Source organism: Diadema antillarum, unplaced genomic scaffold, assembly GCF_040938485.1.
Source record: "Diadema antillarum isolate AM-2024a unplaced genomic scaffold, OU_Dant_1.0 seq00001018_RagTag, whole genome shotgun sequence".
In the NCBI taxonomy this organism is placed as follows: domain Eukaryota; kingdom Metazoa; phylum Echinodermata; class Echinoidea; order Diadematoida; family Diadematidae; genus Diadema; species Diadema antillarum.
Genome location: NW_027271853.1, coordinates 450,222 through 476,839, shown reverse-complemented (window position 1 = coordinate 476,839; position 26,618 = coordinate 450,222). Strand labels below are relative to the sequence as shown.

Sequence of the window (26,618 nt, the reverse complement as noted above, 5' to 3'; positions counted from 1 at the left end):
TAACATATTTACCTGTGTAGAATGTATGCATGCCATCTTCTTTTGTACTGCTTCCTTGAGCCCCAACTCATGCATTTTTATGGTGAGGCTGCCATGTCATCATCCTTGTTCATTGCAATCTGTGGTAAATTTTGAAAACATTTCCTATTTCTCAACCCAATCACTTTCAGTTCTGAAACTCTGTACTCGGCATAACTAATCTATAGTTGTTCAAACAACACTGTCAAATGTTAAAGTCTGAAAATCATCCACAGGACTTCTTTAACTTTTTTGTCTAGCACTCCCAACATGTCCAGAGGTCACCGTGGAGGACGGGGTCCGAGTCGCAGTCCTTGCGCTCGTTGACGGGAGGCACAAAGCGGGTGCTGTTGTAGTAGTCCCACAGACGGCCGAGAAGATCGTCTACCACGTCGCCCATCGAGTCGGAGAGGTCGTTCTCCTCCAGTGGGTCGGCGGTGATGTTGAAGAGCCAGACGGCTTTTCCCGCGGTGTCGTTGGCACTTACGTTGGACAGGCCGGATTCGGGCGGAGGAAACCACTCTGGTTTCGCTGACCATGCAAAAACACAAAACTGATGATGAAAAGAAGGTATAGATCGAGTAACGGCTTGCAGTGAAATGGAAAGTTGGAGAGGAAAAAACACAAAGGCAGATAAACAAACACATGAACAGACGGATATAGTGACAGTCATATGGATGGGCAGATGGATGTAGGCCTATTTCAAAAACACGGAAGTTGAGTTAACAACTTTTAGCATTCTGGACGAAGATGCGTCTTGACTCTCCACAGCCAGAAAATACCACAAACTACTTTGACGCTTTTACGAATTTTACGATTTGGCTGTTTGTTTGTCTTTCTGATTTACACGTATTCCAAAAGGAGATTATGCTTGACTGTTCTTTCGTGTCCTTTTAATATATATATGTGTTATTGTTTGTATTTTGGTGGTTTTCATCGCATTTCTTCCTACCTTGGTACCCGGTGATGAGCTTCATGTCCCCCCGTCTGATGGCGGCTTGAATGCCCACGTCAAAGATGTGAGACTGGTTGTCGTACTTGGATTCGATCGAGCTCGGCCTCTGCATCAGCGGGTTGATATTGTAGACGATCTCACGGTCATTACTACCCGATGACCCATTCCTGAAAGAAGATTTCGAAAACACTTAGTACAATGTACTTATGTTCAGATCTAGACGGTGATCCTAAACTTCGAGAATAAGTTAATTTCGAGGATAAGCTCGTTGGTAGGTATATGGGGCGCCAAGTATCGCATGGTCACTTTCGTCATCGGTAATTTCGCCATGGAATGACAATTTCGCTAACGAAATAACAATTTCGTCCACAGAATGACAATTTTGTCGATTTAGTGACGAAAGAGAACCATGCGACACGTGACGCCCCATTTATATCTACAAGCTTATCCTCGAAGTTATAGAATTAAGGCGTGCACATTGATTTAGATAGTCATCAAGACATAGGCCTAGTCTTGGCGTCAGGGCAACATTGTATTCTTCCAAGTTTTATACATACGTGATGGTGTCCCACATGTTGACGCCATCCAACTGCAGCTCTGTCTCATTTATGGTTGCCCCGGCAACGCCTTCGAGTAGTGTTGGAAACCAGTCACTCACGTGCATCAGTGCAGTGCTAGTGGTGCCCCTTACGCTGGCAGGCAGCAAGGGACTGGTGATGAAGCCTACAGTGCGAATCCCTCCTTCGAAGTAGTTGCCCTTGCGGCCTCGCAGAGGCCAGTTGGTACCTGCATTTCTGTCCGGGACGCCCCCATTGTCTGGTCGAAATCGATGATGGGCAATGAAATGACAACGGAAGAATCATCAAGATCCCGGATGTCATTCTCAATAATACGGAAATTCTTCCGCCTTTTGCATTAGCCTTTTGTCAAGGCCCTCTCACTGAATGGTGAAGACAGCCCAGCCAAGTGGGTTTGCGCTCGGCTGGGCTCGCTTCGCCCTCGTTATAGCCATCTTACAGCGAGAGGGCCTTGATAAAAGGCTACTTTAGTCTATGCTAGGATCCTGCTTGATTTAAAGATAATATAAAGTTTTGGTACCTCAAAAGTTTCCCTGAGTTTCCTTGTCTTAGTTTGTGTTTCAGGTTAAAGTACCTTTCATATAACTAACACTGTGGGAATTACTCGCCCCAAAGTGCTCTCATGTCTTAGTAATCATGCAATAATGGTTCGTACCAGAGCAGAGCGGGCTCTGAAAAAATTCGAACGAGCCGTTAGTTTGACTCGACGCTGTACCGCGACAATCAATATACACGTATTGTACGAAACCATTATTGCATGATTATTGCAAGATTTAAATCAAGCGATATAGAGGCATTTTGGGGTAATTCCGTGAATGTGATAAACAGTGATGGCGTGATCAGCGAAAAGAAGAAGAAGAAAAAAAATAGGTCTCGACTTGAAAAAAGTTTTATTCTACTTCATCGCAAACTTTATATTTGATATACAAATATCATTACAATATAATCACAGATCCAAATCATAGGAATGTGGTTCTTCCATTTAGTGCGCTCCCAAGTAAGATTCTAGCACGTGATCTATTCTCACCTGATGTAAACACAAAGACGGTATCGTTCCACAGTCCCTCCGATACCAGGGTGTTCGTGAGATTCCCGATCGACTCGTCTAAGTACGTTATCATACCGGCGTAGTACCGGCGATCCTTATTCTCGATGATGCTTCGCGGGTATGCGTAGGAGTCTGGTACCTGGATCGGTAAGTGCGGAGCTTGGTAGGCGAGATACAGGAACATGGGCTGCGCGTCAATTGACAGCAGAGAAGATGAACCTTCATTTTCGAGTTTGTCTGTGTTTACCAATATCATGATCGTCATCTTTATCATCATCTCCATCATCATCTTCATCATTATATATTTGCATCATCATCACCACCATCATTATCTTCATCATCATCATCATCTTCATCATTACTTTCATCATCATCAGCATCATCAACACCATCATCATCATCATCATTATATTCTTCATCATCATCATCATTTTCATTTTCATCATCATTATCATCTTCAACATCATCATCAACAACTTATAAAATTTTCCGGCTCTTAAAAATAGATACATTGTACGTAGATATAATGAGAGAGAGATAGGTAGGTAAGTAGATAGATGTATAGATAGATAGATAGATAAATAAACTATTGAATTAATCAATAAATGATCGATAGGCGTTGTCATTTCGCGTAGTTTTTTTTTTTTGTCTCTCCCTCTCGCTTTCACAAACACACACCCACACACACACACACACACACACACTTCCCTGGGTCTTTTAAACTCTTTCTACCTCTATTTTTCTCTCTTCGCGACGGCCTCTCTGTCCATCTTCATATTTCAACTTTCATACTCTCTTCCTGTATCTCTCGTATTCCTTTATGTCGTCCTTCTCTTCTTGATTATATACTACATGTATATATATATATATATATATATTTATATAATTATATATATGTATATATATATATACATATATATATATATATATAAAAAAGGAGGAACAGTAAGAGGAATAATGATGTCGAAGCTACGCACCGATTTCTCCTTCCTTTATATGTTCTCATATCTCACATAATATATATATATATATATATATATATATATATATATATATATGTATATAATATATGTATATTATATATCTTATAGCTCACACACATTACACACAGAAAACCACACACAGCGAGCGGGGTGTGTTATGTGTGTGTGTTAAACACTTTCCATCTCTCTTTCTTCTCTCTTCCCCATTATTTCTGTTTCTCTTCTTCTTTCCTTCCCCTCTCTACCTCCTCCTCCTCCCTTCCTTTCAGTCTTATATCTCCTCTAATTATACATATAACTCTCTCTTATTCTTTTTTCATTGCTCGTTCTCTCTTATTCAAACTCTCACACACATAAATATCACACACACATTCCCTCACCTTATCGGCGTTGTGACTTCGAATGATCTCCTGGGCCCTCTCCGTGAAGATCTTCGTGGAGTACTCGCCTTCGTAGTCGGGCTGGACGTTGGTCTCGCCGTCGCGAAGATCCATGCCGGTTAAGTCGCGACCGCAGCTGTCTGCCGCGGTGATTTCATACGTCACGTTGTGGGAAAAATGGTTGCCTCTACCGAGCAGCAGCCCTGACATCATTGTAAGTTTTAATTCATTCAACAATAATTCATCTGAACGTCTGATAATAATAATAATAATAATAAACATTTGGTCTATGGGGCGCCAAATGTCACATTGTCTTTTTCTTTATGAAATCCGTCATTAATAAAAAATAGAGAGACTCTTATAAAGCGCTTATTCTACCTAAAAAAGATACTCATTTCGTAACGAGATCCGTTACGAAATGCAGTTGTTATTTTCGTCGACGCAATGACTGATTTCGAAACAAAAGAGACCATGCGACACTTGGAGCCCCATACATTATTTATGAAATCGACCCTTTTCTGCTCTCATTTTGAAATACATATTTTCACTTGCAACTGATTGACATATTTCCTTACATCGACGTAAATAAGCACTGATTTGATCAGTGTTTTAGTAGTAGACATGACAAAAGAAATCATGGGCGTACGTAATAGAGCAGGGATTGAACCTACTACCGCTGATCTCCGGACAGGCGTCATTTCCACTAGACCATCGAGCTTCCGCTCGACATGCAGCAAGTGTTGATTCTAAACCTTATGGCGTGCAGCGGGTACTGCGAAAAATATTCAAATTCATGAAATTATTCCGTCGAGATGTTTTTTATTGCAACTGAGTCGATGATAACAATAACGATGGACAAAAATGTTCTGGGAGTTCGAAAAGGGAGAAATATAAAGAATAATGAGTACCCTCACCGAAAAATGACTGGAAACCCCTGTTCATCGGTCAGCACGCCTTCTTGTAAAAACCCAGGTGCCATTTGCCCACCATGTGGGTAGAATAGTTCGCCTCGGTCAATTTCTCGGCCAATGTGGCATCGTCCAGCGGAAGGCACTTGGGCATGACCGGTTTGATCACGCCGTGCTGCTGACCATTATGAATCTAGCCGACGGAATGACATTAAAGGGATCGTACAGTTCTGGTTGAGACCTAATTTCAGGTTTCTAACATTTTTAGATGAGATAATGAGAAATCTCATATGAAATATGAAAGAGCATGCAATTTTATGAGGAATTCAACGTTTATTTGATAAAAATTGGTTTTGAAATGGCTGAGATATCCAAAAAAGAACGATTCTAATAAAGTGTGGGACCCACACTTTGTAACGATCGCTTTGTTTTACTTTGTTTTTGGAAGTTTCAGTTATTCCAAACCCGATTTTCATCAAATAAACTTTGAATTCCTCTTAAAATGGTATGCTCTGTGCTATATCATAAGTGTTTTCTTGGTATCTTACAAAAATTCGAAAGCCTATTTCTCATCTCAACCAAAACTGTACTATCCCTTTAAAAACGAGTCACCGTTAACATTAAATCCTTGCCAATGTTGGATCTTCAACCTGTATTCATTAGCTTTAAGGTATATTGAAATCATTGATATACTGTACACTTCATCATAATCGCTATCTCATGATAATGTAACGATACACTGATACAAGATGTTACGTAGGCTCTACGTAACAATGTAATTGTCATGATATCTGTTGAAATGGCGGGAAGGTACTTCGGCCCTATATGCACATTTTCAAATTTACATGAGTAATGCTTGCGAAGTGTTTCTACATTTATTGGAAGGAAGGGTGACAGAAATAAGCGCTGTTAATCAAACTAACCAATGCTTTGTTTCCTGACTACAAAAGAAATAGAACGCATGACGTACAGTTGACCCCGGAACTAGATGTCATGATTAGATAACACTGGGGAATATCTGTTTTATATGATAAAATATCAGTTCAGCAGCTTCGAGGCAGCTAACACTGACAGAATATACACTGCCTTCTTACGTGTACATGAAAGTTTTGCACTTCTCGCGAACTTTCTTGCTGTATAATAGCCGAAGAAGATCTAGTTACCATGCAATCACGGGCAATGCAGCTCGGGAAACTAAATTTACTGAAACGATGTCGCATGCTGTGATCAATTTCTGCGGAGAGTGCTGGCAAGCGCTGCCGTACCGGCCCATGGCATATGCCGTGCAAACAAACAAACAAACAAGCAAAAGACAAAAATTTATAGGCCTTTACAGACATTCCCGATATAGAAGCTTTTTGTTTACGTCATCAGCCTCCAAGTTCATTGGCCCAATCTGTAAAAAGATCAGAGGTCCTCCCAAAATCCACAGAAAAATTCCCTGATCACTACCAAAATTGAGTCATCTGTTTTGTCCTCATCAGCTTTTCCTGCTAGTTTTATTTGAATCCGTTCATAACTTTTTTAGTTATTTTGTACACGGACAAACCAATTAACCTCCTTCTTCGCTGAAGTAACAACCTGAGATTTCACTTATTTGTTACTATACTATTACACCCCTTGCTTTAATGATATACCGGTTTTGGCCTACTTACACATCCCGACATGTCATTATGATTAAATCCCGACATGTCATATCTTGCTTCTCTTCAGCGATGGATGTGATATAGAATAGTGAGGAAGATGGTATACGAATTCAAGCGGCATCACAGCACGCTTACGGTTATAAGACTCATTCATGGAACCAGTCCTCTGATATTTATCTACACAAACATTATTCTCAGCGTTTACGAAGGTGAGTAGAGACTATACACCTTTCATTACAATTATATACAACGTAGATTGTCCTAATATGAAGGAGAATCATTTCCTCACCAAATATCGCCCAGTCAATAACATGCTTCGTGTAGGAGTGCACAAAGGGGCAACATAGTAATTCTCCAGCCTCACTCCTCGACCGGCTAGATCGTCTAGTACGGGCGTCTCAATCTCCGACTCGTTGCTATGGTAACCGACATCGTTGAATCCCATATCATCGACAATCACAAACACGATGTGCGGGGAGGGCGGGGAGGCATCGGCGACGAAGCAGGTGATGGTAGCGACTACGGCTACTCGAAAGCAGATGGAAGTCGACATCGTCAGTAGCATCTTGCAGCCGACTGTGGACTAACTTCAGTGACTGGCAACTTCAGCAACTTTAGCGACTGGTAATACGAGTATCACTAAGACTTAAATGCAACATACATATAGACATAGAACATGCAAACCCGTCCGCGCAACGGACTACTATGGGAAATAACGGCTGGAATCTGGCGGACAAATAATTGATTCGGGATTAATAAAGTACACACGCAGATACTATACCCTATCAAGAGTTTCCGCAGGTGAGTTTGAGATTTGCTTTGACATCCTCTGATTATGTTTTGTTTTGGTTGACAGTTGAAGGGATGGTAGGCCTACATAGGCGTACCCAGGATTTTTTAGAGGGGGGTGTTCAGTGGCGTACCGTGGGTCAAGACATTGGGGGGGGGGGGGGCGCACCTCATGGCCGGAATCAACATCAGAATTGCATAATTGTACAATTAAATGCGAGCGAGCGGAGCGAGCGAGCTTGAAAATTTTGATATTTTACAGTCCCCAAACTGCCGTTTGTAGCTATGTATAATAATATATGTATATATATATATATATATATGTATATATATATATATATATATATATTTGCTTTGGAAATTAAGGGGGTTGCACCGGGTGCAACTGCTGGCAGTTGCTGGCAGTAACATCAGGAGAATGGCATAACGATTAAATGCGAGCGAGCGAAGCGAGCGAGCTTGAAAATTTTGACATTTTAAGTCCCCAAACTGCCGTTGGCAGCTATATTTTTTTGCTTTAGAAATTAAGGGGAGGGGGCGCACCGGGCGCAACTGCTGGTAATTACTGACAGCAACATCAGGAGAATTGCATATGCGAGCGAGCGAAGCGAGCGAGCTTGAAAATTTTGACATTTTACAGTCCCAAAACTGCCGTTTGTAGCTATATTTTTTCGCCTTATAGAAATTAAGGGGAGGGGAAGCACCGGGCGCAACTGCTGGCAATTACTGACAGCAACATCAGGAGAATTGCATAACGATAAAATGCGAGCGAGCGAAGCGAGCGAGCTTAAAAATCTTGACATTTTACAGTCCCAAAACTGCCGTTTGTAGCTATATTTTTTCGCTTTGGAAATTAAGGGGAGGGGGCGCACCGGGCGCAACTGCTGGCAATTGCTGACAGCAACATCAGGAGAATTGCATAACGATTAAATGCGAGCGAACGAAGCGAGCGAGCTTGAAAATTTTGACATTTTACAGTCCTCAAACTGCCGTTTGTAGCTATATTTTTTCGCTTTAGAAATTAATGGAAGGGGCGCACCGGTCGCAACTGCTGGCAATTACTGACAGCAACATCAGGAGAATTGCATAACGATTAAATGCGACCGAGCGAAGCAAGCGAGCTTGAAAATTTTGATATTTTACAGTCCCAAAACTGCCGTTTGTAGCTATGTATAATAATATATGTATATAATTATATATATATATATATATATATATATATATATATTTGCTTTGGAAATTAAGGGGGTTGCACCGGGTGGAACTGCTGGCAGTTGCTGGCAGTAACATCAGGAGAATGGCATAACGATTAAATGCGAGCGAGCGAAGCGAGCGAGCTTGAAAATTTTGACATTTTAAGTCCCCAAACTGCCGTTGGCAGCTATATTTTTTCGCTTTAGAAATTAAGGGGAGGGGGCGCACCGGGCGCAACTGCTGGTAATTACTGACAGCAACATCAGGAGAATTGCATAACGATTAAATGCGAGCGAGCGAAGCGAGCGAGCTTGAAAATTTTGACATTTTACAGTCCCAAAACTGCCGTTTGTAGCTATATTTTTTTCGCCTTAGAAATTAAGGGGAGGGGGCGCACCGGGCGCAATTGCTGGCAATTTGACAGCAACATCAGGAGAATTGCATAACGATAAAATGCGAGCGAGCGAAGCGTGCGAGCTTGAAAATTTTGACATTTTACATTCCCAAAACTGCCGTTTGTAACTATATTTTTTCGCTTTTTAAATTAAGGGGAGGGGGCGCACCGGGCGCAACTGCTGGCAATTACTGACAGCAACATCAGGAGAATTGCATAACGATTAAATGCGAGCGAGCGAAGCGAGCGAGCTTGAAAATTTTGACATTTTTACAGTCCCCAAACTGCCGTTTGTAGCTATATTTTTTCGCTTTGGAAATTCGGGGGGGGGGGCGCACCGGGCGCAACTGCTGGCAATTACTGGCAGTAACATCAGGAGAATGGAATATAACGGTTAAATGCGAGCGAGGGAAGCGAGCGAGCTTGAAAATTTTGACATTTTACCGTCCAAAAACTGTCGTTTGTGGCTACATGTATATATATATTTTTTCGCATTGGAGGGAGGGGGCGCCCGGTGCGCCCCCTGGATCCGCCACTGGTCGTCAAGGGTGTCGGTTTATGTTCATGATTGGGGGAGGTATGACCAGCGAGCTTGAAAATTTTGACATTTTACAGTCCCCAAACTGCCGTTTGTAGCTATGTATAATAATATATGTATATATATATATATATATATATATATATATATTTGCTTTGGAAATTAAGGGGGTTGCACCGGGTGCAACTGCTGGCAGTTGCTGGCAGTAACATTAGGAGAATGGCATAACGATTAAATGCGAGCGAGCGAAGCGAGCGAGCTTGAAAATTTTGACATTTTAAGTCCCCAAACTGCCGTTGGCAGCTATATTTTTTCGCTTTAGAAATTAAGGGGAGGGGGCGCACCGGGTGCAACTGCTAGCAGTTGCTGGCAGTAACATCAGGAGAATGGCATAACGATTAAATGCGAGCGAAAGTCCACTTTATATGCTTTTTCGAGCACTTAAAAGGTTTTTCTTTTTGAGGGTGATATAAAATCTGATAAATTTAAGAGGGGTCTTTTGAGGGTGATTTAAATGTATAAATAGGCAACCCTAAATTTTGATATATTTTGGCGAGCGAGCGCAGCAAGCGAGCCGAAAATTTTTATATTTTAGCTTTATACATAACATGGAATTCTTGTCATTTTTGGTTATTAAATCTTCAAATTACAATTCTAATCATAGTGACGGCCTTATAGATAACGATTTGTTCCAACAGTGTCCAACCCCATCCCGGTAGGGACTTAAAAAAAGTCCACATGATGTGCTTTTTCAAGTACGTATAGAAGGGGTCTTTTTGAGGGTGTTTTAAATGTAATAGATATTGAAGAATTTTGGCGAGCGAGTGCAGCGAGCGAGCCGAAAATTTTTGTATTTCAGCTTACAAAACATGGAATTCTTGTCATTTTTGGTTATTAAATCTTCGAATGACAATTCTAATCAAGATATAGTGACGGTCTTATAGATAACGATTTATACCAACAGTGTTCAACCCCAATCCCATCCCGGTAGGGACTTTAAAAAAGTCCACTTGATGTGCTTTTTCGAGCACTTAAAAGGTTTTTTTTTTTGAGGGTGATATAAAATCTGATAAATTTGATAAATTTTGGCGAGCGAGCGCAGCGAGCGAGCCGACAATTTTTGTATTTCACCTTACAAAACATGGAATTCTTGTCATTTTTTGGTTATTAAATCTTACAATTCTAATCAAGATGGGATAGTGACGGCTTCATAGATAACGATTTATGCCAACAAACTAAGGACTTGGAAAAATACTCTAAATTACTACGAGTGAGTGACCCGAAATTTTTATATTTCCACGTCATCATTACGTTTTGTTCTTCTTTTTTTTTGGATAAATTTTGGCGAGCGGGCGCAGCGAGCGAGCCGAAAATTTGTATATTTCAGCGTTACAAAACATGGAATTCATGTTTTGTTTTTATCTTGTTTGATTTGGTTTTCTGTTTGCGCGTCAGCTTCGCGCGCGGTGCAGTAACGTAGTATTAACACGTACTGTACACGAGTTCTTTAGTGCGTATGATATTATGTAACTCCATAATGTATCATCATCCACCCCTCTTGCCCAAGGGGGGTGTTTGAACACCTTAAACACCCCCCTTTTGGCAAAGGGGGGTGTTTGAACACCCAAAACACCCCCCCCCCCTCGGTACGCCCTTGTAGGCCTATATAGTATATTGGTGGGAATGATGATTGACACGTATTTTTTTTCTTTGCAAGATGCTGAGAAACCACTTGTGAAATTTTACCAGAGTATAATCATTATTCTAAGAGGAATTTAAACTTCATTTGACGAAAATCAGTTTCGAAATGGCCGAGACATCCAAAAACTAAGTAAAGCAAAGCGAACCTATAATAAAAGGTGGGCCAGAAACTTTGATAAGGATTGCTTGTTTTTGATACTCATCCATTTCAAAAACAATTTTCATCAAAATATACGTTTTAATCTTTTTGGAATTACATGCTCTTTCAGATATCATAAAAGGTTTCTCATTATCACACACACACACACACACACACACACACACACACGCACAACCTGAAGCCAGGCCTTAACCAAAACCATACCATTTTCTTTCTTTCTTTCTTTTTTAAGCCAATCGCGAGTCTACCAACACCAGTGACGTAATGAAAGTCTCTTATGTCATTCTTTTCCAGTCTTGCCGATGTTATATCCGTTTCGGTCTGCCTCATAATGATATTATGTCCAATACACTTCCGAATTAGAGAAATGTATAGCAAGAGGCGAACGCAATATGGCGGCAGCCTTGCGTACCAATCAAGAGCATGGGAAAATAATCCGCATACAACAAAAAATGATACGATGTACATCTTTTTTTATTATTAAACGGAAAGGGAATGAACTCGTTCACAGACACAGACGGGAAAACACGTCCATTTATTACTTTCATTGTATACATCACATTTCCATTAATATGCATGTACAATGTAGTGTGCACTGTGTTCCATTTCAACACATGGTTCAGTGTACTAAAGAAGAAATACTTGGAGAAGGATGCAACTAATGTCAATCTTTGATAGACACATGTGACACTGAATTTTCACAGCTGATTTGATGTCCTGTTTTATAAATAGAACTAGGCCTATAGCATTTTCTCTATGATCTTCTATAAAATTGACAGGACTAAAGATTGATAACGTGCTGTGACAAAATTGTGACGACTTCGAAGAATCTGCACAGGAAATATTAATATCCTGTATAGGCGATTAAAAAGAGGGAATTGAGGTTACAGGGGCATTCCAGACGATTTTCATAATTTCACATCATGTAGTACATAAATTGACAGCTCCATGTATAGATTTGTGGAATTTATTGTGGTCCTTGAGCAGAGACACAATACTCTGACAAATCTTAAACAATTACACTGAACAGTGTTGATGACATAAATATAGGAGTCTCACATATTTCAAAATGTCACACTGTGATTCCATTACAATACCACTTGCTTAACATATTCACCTGTGTAGAATGTATGCATGTCATGTTCTTTTGTTCTGCTTCCTTGAGCTCCTCAATTCATGGATTCTTTTGGTGAGGCTGCCATGTCATTATCCTTGTTCATTGCAATTTGTGGTAGATTTTGAAAACATTTTCCTATACCTCAACCCAATCACTCAAGCTGCACTTTAAGTTCTGAAACTCTGTACTCGGTATAACTAATCTATAGTTGTTCAAATTAATGTAGAAGTCTGAAAATCATCCGGAGGACTTCTTTAACTTTTTTTTGTCTAGCACTCCCAACATGTCCAGAGGTCACCGTGGAGGGCGGGGTCCGAGTCGCAGTCCTTGCGCTCGTTGACGGGAGGCACAAAGCGGGTGCTGTTGTAGTAGTCCCACAGACGGCCGAGAAGATCGTCTACCACGTCGCCCATCGAGTCGGAGAGGTCGTTCTCCTCCAGTGGGTCGGCGGTGATGTTGAAGAGCCAGACGGCTTTCCCCGCAGGGTCGTTGGCACTTACGTCAGACAGACCAGATTCGAACGTTGGAAACCAGTCCGTGTCCGCTGAACACGTAAAAACACAAAACTGATGATGAAAATACTCTTTGTACAATACAGATCAAGTAACGGCTTGCATTGACACGGAGAGCTGGAGAGGCAAAAAAAAAAACAACAAAACAAAAACAAAACAAACAAAACAAAGAGAAGGAAGAAAACCCCCGAGTAGATATTTAAACCGTATCCGGGCAATTATCCCCAGAGGGCAATTACACCCGGCTAAATACTAGTTAGTGATAAGGTTAGAGTTAAGGTTAGGAGTCCAGGGTTATGTTTAGGGTTAGGAGTTTGGATTAGGGTTAGGATTAGGTTCAGGATTAGGATTAGGGCCAGGGGAAGGGTCCAGGGTAATTGCCCAGGGGGTACTTTAGTAATTGCCCTAGACCAATTTAAACACATGAATAGATAGATAGAGAGACAGTCATGTTGACGGACAGATAGATCGAAACAAAATGACGGAAAGTTGAATTGATAGCTTTTATCATAGTCAGTGAAGATACGTCTGGTCTATCCTTAACCAGAAAATACTACAGACTACACGATTTTTACGACTTGGTTGGTTGTTTGTCTTTCTAATTGACACGTATTCCAAAAGGAATACACTTGAATGTTCTTTCATGTCCTTTTACTTGTGTTATTGTTTGTATTTTGGTGGTTTTCGGCGCATTTCTTCCTACCCTGGTATCCGGTGATGAGCTTCATGTCCCCCCGTCTGATGGCGGCTTGGATGCCCACGTCAAAGATGAGAGACTGGTTGTCGTACTTGGGGTCGATCGAGCTCGGCCTCCGCATCAGCGGGTCGATATTGTAGACGATCTCACGGTCATCACTACCCGACGTACCATTCCTGAACGAAGATTTCGTCAACATTTTGATTGGTGTAGTCGCAGTGGTTCACTCATATCACATGACCGATAGATTGCTCTGCTGAAGGTCTTCAAATTTCATCCACTTATATAGTTACTGTTATCAAAGATAGTGTCATCAAAGTCATATCTAAATCTCACCGATGACTTGTTCATGTATGCCCCAATATTATGTTTGAAATCGTTTTACTCTGTTCTAAGAGGCCAATTTTAAAAGAAGCGCTTAATATCCATGAGAAAGCTATACGTGGGAATGATGGGACAAAAGGCTTTAGGTCGGACCCTTAAATGGATAGGTAACGAGGATGAAATGGCTTTCATTTGTGTATAACAGGGGCACACCCACTAAAGGTTGCGGACTCAAACCAGCGACCTGACAATATAAATTCAAATAAAATTATGTTACCCACAGAGTCACAGTATTGTTGTTCCTGACATAAAATTGATGCCTTTTAATCAATAAAATTTAGCCATTGAGACCTAATCATGATGAAGTTATGACAAAATAAATCAAACAAACAAACAAACAAACAAACAAACAATCACATTCTTCCGTTTTTATTTTTTTTTTTAGCTGTTCACATACGTGATGGTGTCCCACATATTGACTCCATCCAACTGCAGCTCTGTCTCATTTATGGTTGCCCCGGCGACGCCTTCGAGTAGTGTTGGAAACCAGTCGCTCACATGCATCAGTGCAGTGCTGGTGGTGCCCCTCACGCTGGCAGGCAGCAAGGGACTGGTGATGAAGCCTACAGTGCGAATCCCTCCCTCGAAGTAGTTGCCCTTTGCGCCCCGCAGAGGCCAATTGCTACCTGCATTTTTGCCCCCGACGCCTCCATTGTCTGAGCGAGATCATTTGGCAATGACATATGTGACAACGGAAGAATCATCAAGGCCCCGGATGTCATTCTCATTAATGCGGAAATTCTTTTACGCTTGTAATTGGATCCTGCTTGATTTACAGCCAAACATATTTTACCCATAAATCAAACTTTTACGGAACAGGAATATTGCTTCGCCTAAAGTTGGGTGTAGGCGTCTATCTATAACTATGACTACCTGTCTTCGTGTTTTGTAAGTTAGCAATGGAAGACAGTCGGCTAAATCATTGCATTCAAAAAGGGTTAAATTATTGTCATCGGACACATTGTCATTATAGGACTGCAAGCTGGCATCTATGATACGATGTTTAGTCTCACCACGAATGATTCTCTGGAAAGTGTGGTGGAGACAATTACACGAAACTGGATCAATTCACCAAATAGATCTATAAACGAGGTTGGTTTCAAATTCTTTTGAATATCAAGTTCATGTAAAACATGAACTTCATAGCCAAAACAATGTAGTTACAATGTTAATTACAGCTCCAAATCAGAGAAATGTGGCTTTTCAACTAGGACTGGTTCATGCGTAAGATTCCAGCACGTGATCTATTCTCACCTGACGTAAACACAAAGACGGTATCGTTCCACAGTCCCCACCATTCCAGGGTGTCGATGAGATTTCCGATCGACTCGTCCAAGTACGAAATCATACCGGCGTAGTACCGGCGATCCTTATTCTTGATGATGTTTCGCGGGTATGCGTACGAGTCCGGTACCTGGATCGGTAAGTGTGGGGCTTGGTAGGCAAGATACAGGAACAAGGACTGCGTGCATAATCAAAATGGAAACAGAAAAGATGAACCTTCATAATTATATCCGGAATATCATCATCATCATCATCATCATCATCATCATCAACTTCCAAGATTTCGCAGCTCGTAAAAATAAATGAATAGATAATATAGATAGATAGATAGATGGATAGATAGATAGATAGATAGATGGGTAGGTAGATAGATAGATTGATAAATAGATAGATAGATATATTGATAGATAAATAGATAGATAGATAGATAGATAGATAGAAACGTAGATAGATCTAGATAGGTAGAAAGTTCCATAGAAAGATAAACAGACAGATAGACTGATAGATAAATGAATAGATAGATAAAATTAATATCGTGGATGGATAGATGAATATATATTGATAAATATATGAGTGAATAAATCAGTTAATAAATAGGTCGATAAAATAAATCAAAAAGTAGGCGTGTACTGTTCAAAATCCTTTAAGTCTAGTTTCACAGTCTATTCGTCATTTCGCGCATTTTTTCTCTTTCTCTCTGTCGTCACTATGTCTTCTGGTTTTATAACTTTTTAAATAAATTTTTGTATTGGAATTCCGTTTGATGTCACCATAGTTTTCACAATGAAACAAATCCAAACATTCAACTGAATCAACGTAATCAAACTAAAGAGAGAGAAAAAAAAAAACTTCTGCTTCATCGTACAAAACATGCAAATGAAAAGAAAAAAAACCCAGCATAACATGCAAGCCTGCTTAACTCTTTATGTGCCATGGTGGAAACCCCCTGTGTGCCACATTATTCTGATACACTACAGTTGTCATGCTTTGAGAAAATATTCTGTTTTTCAAATCTATGGAACTACTTATATAGATTTCCGTTAAGCTGAACATGTGATGAGCAAAGTTGTAGAGAAAATGCCAAGCTTTGCTCTGATGAAGATTGTCAGACAAGGATGATTGTTTTTCTTTGAAATGACCAGTAACTACATTCATTGCGAAGGTATGACTTTTACACACAAAACAGTGACAGAAACCTAGAATTTCCACGCAAATCTATTAGGGAACACCGCTTGATAATCAATCACTGATAACATGCAAGCTATATATGAGGCAAACGGAAGCTTTCATTGTACTGCTGCATTATTTGGCCACTTATCGATCAGTTTGGGCGGGTTTGTGGGTTTGAGCAGAATATGCGAAGTTGGCACGTCGTCGACTAAGTCGCACGTCCGAACGCGGCACATAAAGAGTTAATGAAAGGATAGCATGGCATAAGAGCCTCAATAAACTAAAATCTCATAAAACATTCTTGCATTAATCAAACGAAATCCTTGTTTATCATTACATCAAAATGATAACCCATATCCCCAAATCCACCCTAACCACCAGTCCCCCTCTCCTCACTCTTCCTACCTAAAACAATTTACTCATCCCTGTCAACACTTGTCACACCCATACTTTTTTTTTTAACACACATTATTAAATTCTCGCAAAATGCCCTCAAAACGAGAACATGATAGTTTGCTCAAAACAAACGAGGCATATTCCATTGCTTCTCAAATTAAAAAGAAAAAAAAATCGAGGCCACCGCCCGCCCCTATGCCTTCAGCCCTCAGGTTTTATTCACACTTGAATAACTCTGACTGACGTGTAAATCACCATCTTTCCCCGTACAATAAAAAAATCCTAATCATAATGTGGAAGTGATATGGAAGTGGTAGAAGTATGGGAGACGAAAAAAAAAAACAACACGACAGCAATGTGAAAATAACTCGTAGATACGGCAAAATCAAGACAGAAAAAGAAAATCACATCTCATCCTCGGCATACATCATAATATATTCCCACTTTGACAAATGCATCCAACTGTTCCCCTTTTAATCGCTATCTTATTTTCTTCTTCTTTACACATCCTAAAATACTTCATAACATCATTAAACTTTGGTTCCTCCCCTTCTAATCATCAATATAATTGTATTCAATCCTTTGATTTAAACGAGTTTCCCGATATACCTGTATATATAACAACTTCCCAGTTCATATTTCCCAGTTCTTCTGACAGTCTGAATTCAATTTCTGAATTGAAACACACACACACACACACACACACACACACACACACACACACACGAACACACACACACCCAGAAACTCCCTCACCTCATCGGCGTTGTGACTACGAATGATTTTCTGGGCCCACTCCGTGAAGATCTCCGTGGAGTACACGCCTTCGTAGTCGGGCTGGACGTTGGTCTCGCCGTCGCGAAGGTCCATGCCGGTGAAGTCGTGACCGCACCTGCCTCCCGCGTTGTTTTTGTGCGTCACGTTGTGGGAAAAATGGTCGCCACTGCCGAGCAGCTTTCCTGAGTTATTTCGGTAATAATGTAAGTTCAAATTCACTCAACAATCATCTTACCATCTGAAAATAATGTCGTTGATGTATCATTTATTATCTCCATCTTCTCCAGGTAATTTATACATACACACCAATAGCTATTAAACCAATCACTGCTCATTTCAAAACTACATGTACACAAGGGACTCTACAGTACTGGTTGAGATGGGGATTCATGTTTTGAACATTCCTAAGTGAGATAACGAGAAACCTCTTATGAAATATGAAAGAGCATGTAATTCTAAGGAAGATTTAACGCTTATTTGATGAAATTGGTTTTCAAATGGCTGAGATATCAAAAAAAAAAATGATAGTAATAAAAGGCGACAGGCCACGCCTTTTAATAGGATCTCTTTGTTTCACCTTGTTTTTTGACATCTCAGCTATTTCAAAACCGATTTTCATCAAAAAAAAAACTTTTGATATCCCTTATAGAAATGAACGCTCTTTGATATTTCATTGAGTGGTTTCTGAATATCTCGCAAAACGTTAAAAGCTAAATCCTCACCTCAACAAGAACTGTACACACCCTTTAATATACAGGGTGGCCCAGAAAGAACGGAACACCTAAGATCTTTAATTTCAGCAGTATTGTTGCAAATATGTCATTATTTTGCATACTATTGGAAAGGCCATTCTTTTTCCAATAGAATGACACGAAGTTCTTTGATTCTGGTTATTGCGTTATGATTTTAAGACCATTTTGTCAACCCTTGCAATTTTCAAAATGTGATTATTTTGCACTCTCAGAGATGCCGAAACCAGCGAGAATTTGGCTTGCCATTGAACCAGTTACGTTAACAATAATTATGTGGAATGTGGTTGTTATTGTTCGTTACCATTGTGAATGAGACGACCTGATGACAATAACACCGTTCGCCCCACATTCCGCACATTAAAACGGTAAGCACTATTTGGGCACCCGTCCCGCTTCATCATGAATATTCATCAGGCAGTAAGATACTGTATTATAAAATGGGTTCAAGAATGTAGCCAATTGGAAGCGCTGAAATGAGTCACGTGTGCGTGCATTAATTTTTACTATCATGCACGGCCTTGCAAAAAAGCGTAAAGTCACTGACGTCACAATGTTTACACTAGCAGTGCGCACTTAATCAGTTGTTACAAGTGCGTCGCGCGCTACCATACGCGCTGTCAATCCTGTAAACAACTTCTCGTTCGGGCTGCCAGCCGGCCTTTCTTGTGCACAACAATCATGTGGCGTACGTATACGCTTATACGTACAGTACTTACATGTGCGGGATTTCCGAGTGCGACGTGCGTAAATGTTTGGGACGAACATCCTCGGACGTCTTGACCCACAAAGGTACGTGAAAAACGCTGACAAATGCTGTTAGTTTTCGAATTTTCGACCCATTTTATAAAACAAATGATGCACAGGATTATTTCGTGGCGTTAGTGGAGGCGTAGCTCACTCTCGGGTATTTACAATGTAGTGCAACATGCACTCGGCTTCGCCTCGTGCATGTTTCACAGTTGTAAATACCCTCGAGTGCACTATACGCCTACACTAACACACTCTATCCTGTGCATCATTTGTATATTATAAAATGGGTTCAAGAATGTAGCCAATTGGAAGCGCTGAAATGAGTCACGTGTGCGTGCATTAATTTTTACTATCATGCACGGCCTTGCAAAAAAGCGTAAAGTCACTGACGTCACAATGTTTACCTAGTCGAATTTTCGACCCATTTTATAAAACAAATGATGCACAGGATTATTTCGTGGCGTTAGTGGAGGCGTAGCTCACTCTCGGGTATTTACAATGTAGTGCAACATGCACTCGGCTTCGCTCGTGCATGTTTCACAATTGTAAATACCCTCGAGTACACTATACGCCTACACTAACACACTCTATCCTGTGCATCATTTGTATACTAGTAAATGGCAGAACGCTGGATACGTGGCATAGAATGTAAAAACGTACCGCCGGGAAATATGAAAATCTCAAAAAATTGCATCAACGGGGAATGTTAAAACGTCTCTCCGGGAGATGGAAAAATGTTCAGTTTTGCCGGGAAATGTAAAAACGCTGCCGGGAAATACATGTAGATGATGAATATTCATGATGAAGCGGAACGGGTGCCCAAATAGTGCTTACCACATTGTGAACGCTACTGGTTCTATGGCAAGCCGAATTCTCGCTGGTTTCGGTGTCTCTGAGAGTGCAAAATGATCACATTTTGAAAACTGCAAGGGTTGACAAAAATGGTCCTTAAATCATAACGCATTGACCAGAATTAAAGAACTTGGTGTCATTCTATTGGAAAAAGAATGGCCTTTCCAACAGTATGCAAAATAGTGACATATTAGCAAGAATATTGCTAGAATTAAAGATCTTAGGTGTTCCGTTCTTTTTGGGCCACCCTGTATTATGATTATTTTACGTCTCTTTGTGGATGCCCAAGGTCTCTGCCGTTGCTTATTCGATGTGAACATTTTTTCCTTCTTTTTTTTTTCAGTCTCTCTACGAAGGTGCTGTCGGACATCATGAGCCCCCAGCATATTTTTCATTTGTTTATCTATTTATTTATTTATCTATTCATTTTATCTACTATTTATTTATTAATCTATTCTATTTATTTTTTGGATTTTGTTTGTTTATTCATTTATTCATCCATTTATATATTCATCATTTTATTATTCATTGAATGTCTTTGACGATTGTAAGTTGTACTTGCATAGTGTCACTGTCCTTATAAAGTGCTACCACCGCCAAGGATCGTCCAGGGAGGTCACCTCGATCTCTGATTAAGTATCCGTAAGGAATGAATGCACTTTAAACAATAACGACGACACAAATTTCCTTCTCTATACATTATTTTTGTGTGTTGAACGCCCCGGGGTTGAAAGTACATCCGTGTTTAGATTGTTGTATAGGTGACATCCCTTATTAACCTTGATACGTCAATCGTATCAATGATGAAAAGCCTGTAAGTGTGTATTGACTTCTGAATAAGGGTACCGTCACTTTGTTCTCTTTCCAATTCTTCTCCTTATTTTCTTGACATTATTAAACTACGTAGGGGTCAATCCTAATAATGAATATACAAGCCATGCACGCCGCCACAAAATTTCAAGAGCAGGGTGACAAAAAATAATGGACAAAAAAGAGTCATATATCGTGATGTGATGTTGACAACTCACTATTAAAGGGAGAATGTTGAAAAGGATAAAATGTATATAATTATAGTATGATTGATGATGATGATGATGGGGGTGATGATGGTATTGATAATAACGGTTGTACAGTATACAGTGTATTTAAAATCATAGTACTAAAATCACTACTAGTCATAATTGAAAAAAAAAATCTAGAAGTTGAGTGGAGTAATGTCAAAATACTGTACTGGCCCAAATTAATGAGCGCCCTCACCGAAAAATGACTGGAAACCCCGGTTCATTGGCCAGCATGCCTTCTTGTAAAAACCCAGATGCCATTTACCCACCATGTGGGTGGAATAGTTCGCCTCGGTCAATTTATCGGCCAATGTGGCATCGTCCAGAGGAAGGCACCGGGGCTTGACCGGGTCGATCACGAGGTGCTGCTGACCATTATGAATCTAGGCGACGGAATATATAACATATAACGAGTCACCGTTAGCATTAATAATTGGATTGTAGCCAAAGTTGGATCTTCAGCCTGTATTCATTATGATTTATGTTGCAACACCTCATCATAATCTGCTATAGAATGGCGGCAAGGAATGCTTGTAGATTCTGAAATTTAAATGAGTAATGCTTGCAATGTGTTTCTACATAGACTGATTGTGCAAGGAAGGGTGGCAGAAAAAAAAAAAAACATAAACGCTTTTAGCATTCGATTGAAGGCTTTGTTTGATGACTACAGAAGAAACGGAAAATGCATGACGTCAGTAATTAACCCGGAAACCTGACGTCAATTATGGTTAGATACACTCCGGAATATCTGTTATGATAAAAATGTCAGTTCGGCAGTAATTTCAAGTATAACTCTGACAGAGCATAGGCCTATTTCATAGTGTATCATTATGAAGCATGCGAGAAAGTTTTGAAGTTTTCGTAAGCTTTCTAGCTGTATACTAGCTAAAGAAGATTTCATAAGTTACCAATTACGGGCAATGACCAAATAACCAAATTTACCGATACAGTGCATGCTATAATATTCTGCGAAGTGCGTTAACAAACATTATACCCATACACCATCCCATTGCATATGCCGTGCATATTACGAAAAATGCATAGGCTTATACAGACGTTCCATTTATAGGATGCCACAAATTGACTGGTCTCATTTACTCACAGTACTGAAATAAATTGAAATCTCACTTATGTACTTTTAATACAAGATTTGCCGCCTAAATGAATAACCGGTTCACTCACATGTTTTATTATAAAATGTAGGCTACTATAACAACACGCAAAATCTTGTTTCTTTTCGGCGAGGAAGATGCATTTAGAACTCACAAGTCCTCTGATAATTATTATATACCTATACACAAGACTTAATTCTCAGCGTTTGCGAAGATGAGTATAACTATAGACTAAGCCTTTTACCATAATACCCTGCATCAAAAAATGAACACAAAGTCGCAAGATATAGATTTTAGTTGAGGGTAGATTCTTAAAGAGCAGACTCTAAGCTTTACAATGATGTATAACTCAATTCAAATGGACTCCTCTAACCTATCTAAATAGGGAGAGAGCAATGCGTTTCTTTTAAAGGCAAGAGATCCGAATTTCTCCCCGTTCAAACAGGAGTTCCACAGGGTTCAATACTAGGGCCATTGCTCTTTTGTATGTTCATCAATGATGTTCCTAACTTAAACTTTAGTACTTCGACTAAAGTATCTCTCTATGCAGACGACACGGCAATATTTCACCCAGGACGTGATGCTTATAAAGTACAGGAACAACTCCAAGCAGACACTCTACTCCTCAGTAAATGGTTTTTAGACAATGGTATGATTGTTAATTTAGACAAAACGAAAGTTATGTTATTCAGACCTCGCCGAGGAAAACAGAGACATTCTCTTCAAATTTGTATGAATGACAGGCCTTTGGAAACTGTCACGAGAATCAAACACCTTGGGGTAATCTTTGAACAAACTCTTGACTGGTCTCCCCACATCGATGAAGTAGTCACGAAAATGTCTCGTTCTATTGTATGTATACGAAGAATCAAATCGTGTTTGACACGTAAAATCATGAATCAGTTGTATTTTTCTTTCATACTTCCACATATTGATTACTGTTGTGCTGTATGGGGGTCATTAACAAAGACAAATTTAAATAGATTGCAACGCTGTCAAAACAAGTATGCTCGTGTGGTGAATGGAGGTTATTACATGTCAGCGCAAGCTCTTACTCATATTCTCAAATGGCAGTCAGTTGAACAAAGAATTCAATATCATTACTGTGTCCTGGTGTACAAATTATTACACAATTTAGCCCCAACGTACATAGCCAAACTTGTGACCAAACGCCCTACTACTTATACCACTCGTTATGCCCTTTCTTGCCAATTACATATACCCAAACCTAGAACTGAATATAAGAAATGCTCCTTCACATATGCTGCAAGCAAATCTTTTAATGAGTTAACCATTTTTATTCAAACAGCCTCCTCATTGCAAACATTTAAGAATCGTGTACGCCAACACCAGTCTCTCATTTGATATAAACCCTTTACACTAGCTACGAATTATTCAGATATCTATTTTCTCTGCTCGTTTTATGTTCTTTCTTATGTGTTTTATGTTCTTTCGAACCGATTGTTCTTTAGCTGTATCATATCTATGTTTGTTTTGTTCTTGTTTTTTTTTTTAATTGTGCGCACATGCAATGTAATTTATATCAACGCAGGGCTCCCTTGTAAAGCAGGCCTTCGTGGCACTGAATGGGACTACCCTGCTTTTAAAGAAGACTTAATAAATAAGTAAATAAATAAATAAATAAATAAATAAATGAATACTATAGAAAGAAAGCACACACTCTGGAAAAGTGTGAACTGAGAAAATAGGCTCTGAAGTGCAGGGTCTATTCAAGCGCCTAATCTTTACCAATCTGTGCGAGCTGTGTAATGAAAGGGGCAAAAACAGGAAGTAAATCACCAGAGCAACAACAATGAAGAGATTACCAGATTTAAGCTGAAATTGAGCATGTTCTATATTAACATACTATTTTGTGCATGATTAATGCTAACTTTCAAAGCAGCAGAGTTATCCTTTCAAGAGTTATTAGATTTGAAAGTGAAGAGTGTGTAAAGGATTTCAAGAAATGAAAGGGGGACTCTAATACATACCTGATTATTCTATATTCCCCCCCCAAAAAAAAAAAAAAAAAAAATGGGTTGCAGAAAACCTGCTGAAAACATACTTTCCCTTTCATGTCATGATCCTAAACTTAAGAATGTTGTAGAAGAAGGGTAGCTCTTTCGGAAAATATGAAAAACTCAAGATTGACTTGGTTGACCCATTTCCACCTTTTTTTGAGTCCTCACATAAAATCCAGGGGTGGAACTTTTCGTTCGTTTTGTGATGCACGGTCACATAATTTATTATTCAACTCGTATAATGAAGGAGAATCATTTGCTCACCAAATATCGCCCGGTCAATAACATGCTTCGTGTAGGGGTGCACAAAGGGGCAACATAGTAATTCTCAAGCTTCACTCCGCGACCGGCTAGATCGTCTAGTACGGGAGTCTCAATCTCCGAATCGTTGCTATGGTAACCGACATCGTTGAATCCCATATCATCGACAATCACGAACACGATGTGCGGGGAGGGCGGAGAGGCATCGGCGACGAAGCAGACGATGGTAGCGACTACGGCTACTCGAAAGCAGGTGGAAATCGGCAGCGTCAGTAGCACCATTTTTGCAGCGGGCTATTGACTAACTTCAGCTACTGGCAATACGAAATTCTTTGTACGTCCGTCCCTTAGTTGACTTCAATGCAACAAACATAAATGTACTTATCCCGTTAGCGTGACTGAGTACTCGGGGAAATAGTGACCGGACTCACTGGTGGAGGCATTGATATAGGACAGGCAAAGTACTCAATCATGGAGAAACTATTCCCGCTTGAGCGTTTCCGCAAAGTGAGTTTACGCCTTGTTTTGTTTTGCTCTTTTGTTGCTTTGACATCCTATGATTATTTTTGTTGTTGTTGTTGTTGTTGTTGTCGTTGTTGCTGTTTTGGGGTTAACCTGGTAACATGACGCACAGCTAGATTTCCCGCTTCAAGGTTTGTGGGATAAGCTTTCATCAATCAGTGCATATTATACACTTGAAATTCAGTGATATCGATACCGTCCTGTCCCTTTACGAGGTCACCGCTCTACATAACAATATCGCGTCTATCGATTAGTCACAACGAGGAAACACAAAACACATCATTATTAAAGCTATCTACTTTTGTTTCGCTGCTTTTCTTTCATCGAGCTTTAATTCATTGTTGCAAACAGAAACGAATAAATAAGTAAAACATCCATGTAGACCGTTATAAGCGACAAAGCACGCAATAATTTTCAAGAGGAATTTAATGTTTATTTTAAGAAAATCGGTTTTAAAATGGCTGAGATATCAAAAACAAAGAAAAAGAAAGCAATCCTAATAACAGGTGTGTCCCACCTTTTATTAGGATTTCTTTGTTTATAGATTTAGGCCTATCAGCCATTTCAAAACCAGTTTTCATCAAATAAACTTTGAATTCCTCTAAGAATTCATGGTCTTTCATATTTCATGAGAGTTTTTATCAGAAAAATGATTAATATACTATATATATATATATATATGTATATATATATATATATATATATATATGTATATATATATAATACACATAATATATAATATAGCTTATGATTAAAAAAAACCTGATAGAAATCTCCAAACCCATCTCAATCGAAACTATACTTCCCCTTTAAAGTAAGTCTTATTGTTTTAACAGAATAATACAATGTGTACTTTTCCAGTCGTTTAAATTCATTTTCACCAATACATTAATCATTGTTATAATCTTATCTTTATCTTCAAAGCGAGGACCGTAACTTTGGAGTGTAGAACCGGTGATAACCCCGTCCGTTACTTCCGGTGAACTGGAAAGAGGTTATCACTATCATGACTATACCCTTAATCGGGGTCATAGTGTGAGTAATATTCGTTGACTTATGCTGAGTGTCCATGTGCTAGTGAGTATGTATGTCAAATTAATGAAATAAATTCGTCTTACTGAAGTATGTATAATCACTTAAACTTGTGCATACAGGAATACCATGTACACGTGTACATGCATATAAATATTTGGGGGGTTGTCTTGAAAATGCAAGAAGTCCACGGGATCTTGATTTCAGGTCTCCTTGTATTTTATTCCTTCGCAAAAAAAAAAAACATTTCGCAGCAAAAAGAAGTGACGTAGAATGGGTCAAGTTCTTGTTTGAAAGAAAAATATTTCAATGCAGAACAACTTGATCACATCTTGGACACAACTTAGAACGAGACATATTATTACACCGGTCCGGGCAATACACTTGTAGTGGAAAATAGATATTTTATGATCCTTTATTAATCATAATTTTCAGTAGGCATAGACATGGCGAGTATAAACGGTGTAAATGCAGTGATCTTTTATAAACGTCTTCTTCAACAAGTACTATCAGTGATAGTGTTTAACTACTGGTATATCCAACAATGCTCGGTCATGTTACCCTGCACTTCATTGATTAGATCACACACCACACTGCTAAATACATGGGGTAAAGTTTGCAAACCT

The 26,618-nt window shown here is 39.6% G+C and overlaps 1 protein-coding gene and 1 pseudogene across 1 annotated transcript; both read right to left on the bottom strand.

The window, feature by feature from the left end:
- Positions 1 to 274: 274 nt before the first annotated feature.
- On the bottom strand, positions 275 to 7,081 carry LOC139742746 (arylsulfatase J-like; annotated as a pseudogene).
- Positions 7,082 to 12,678: 5,597 nt separating this feature from the next.
- On the bottom strand, positions 12,679 to 24,720 carry LOC139742745 (arylsulfatase J-like). Its single transcript, XM_071653269.1, has 7 exons — positions 24,442 to 24,720; positions 21,241 to 21,427; positions 17,609 to 17,811; positions 15,257 to 15,464; positions 14,400 to 14,658; positions 13,625 to 13,794; positions 12,679 to 12,953 (listed from the first exon to the last, which is right to left on the bottom strand). Exons 1-7 carry the CDS (start codon positions 24,718 to 24,720, stop codon positions 12,679 to 12,681), a joined length of 1,581 nt encoding a protein of 526 aa, XP_071509370.1.
- Between the last annotated feature and the right edge of the window lie 1,898 nt (positions 24,721 to 26,618).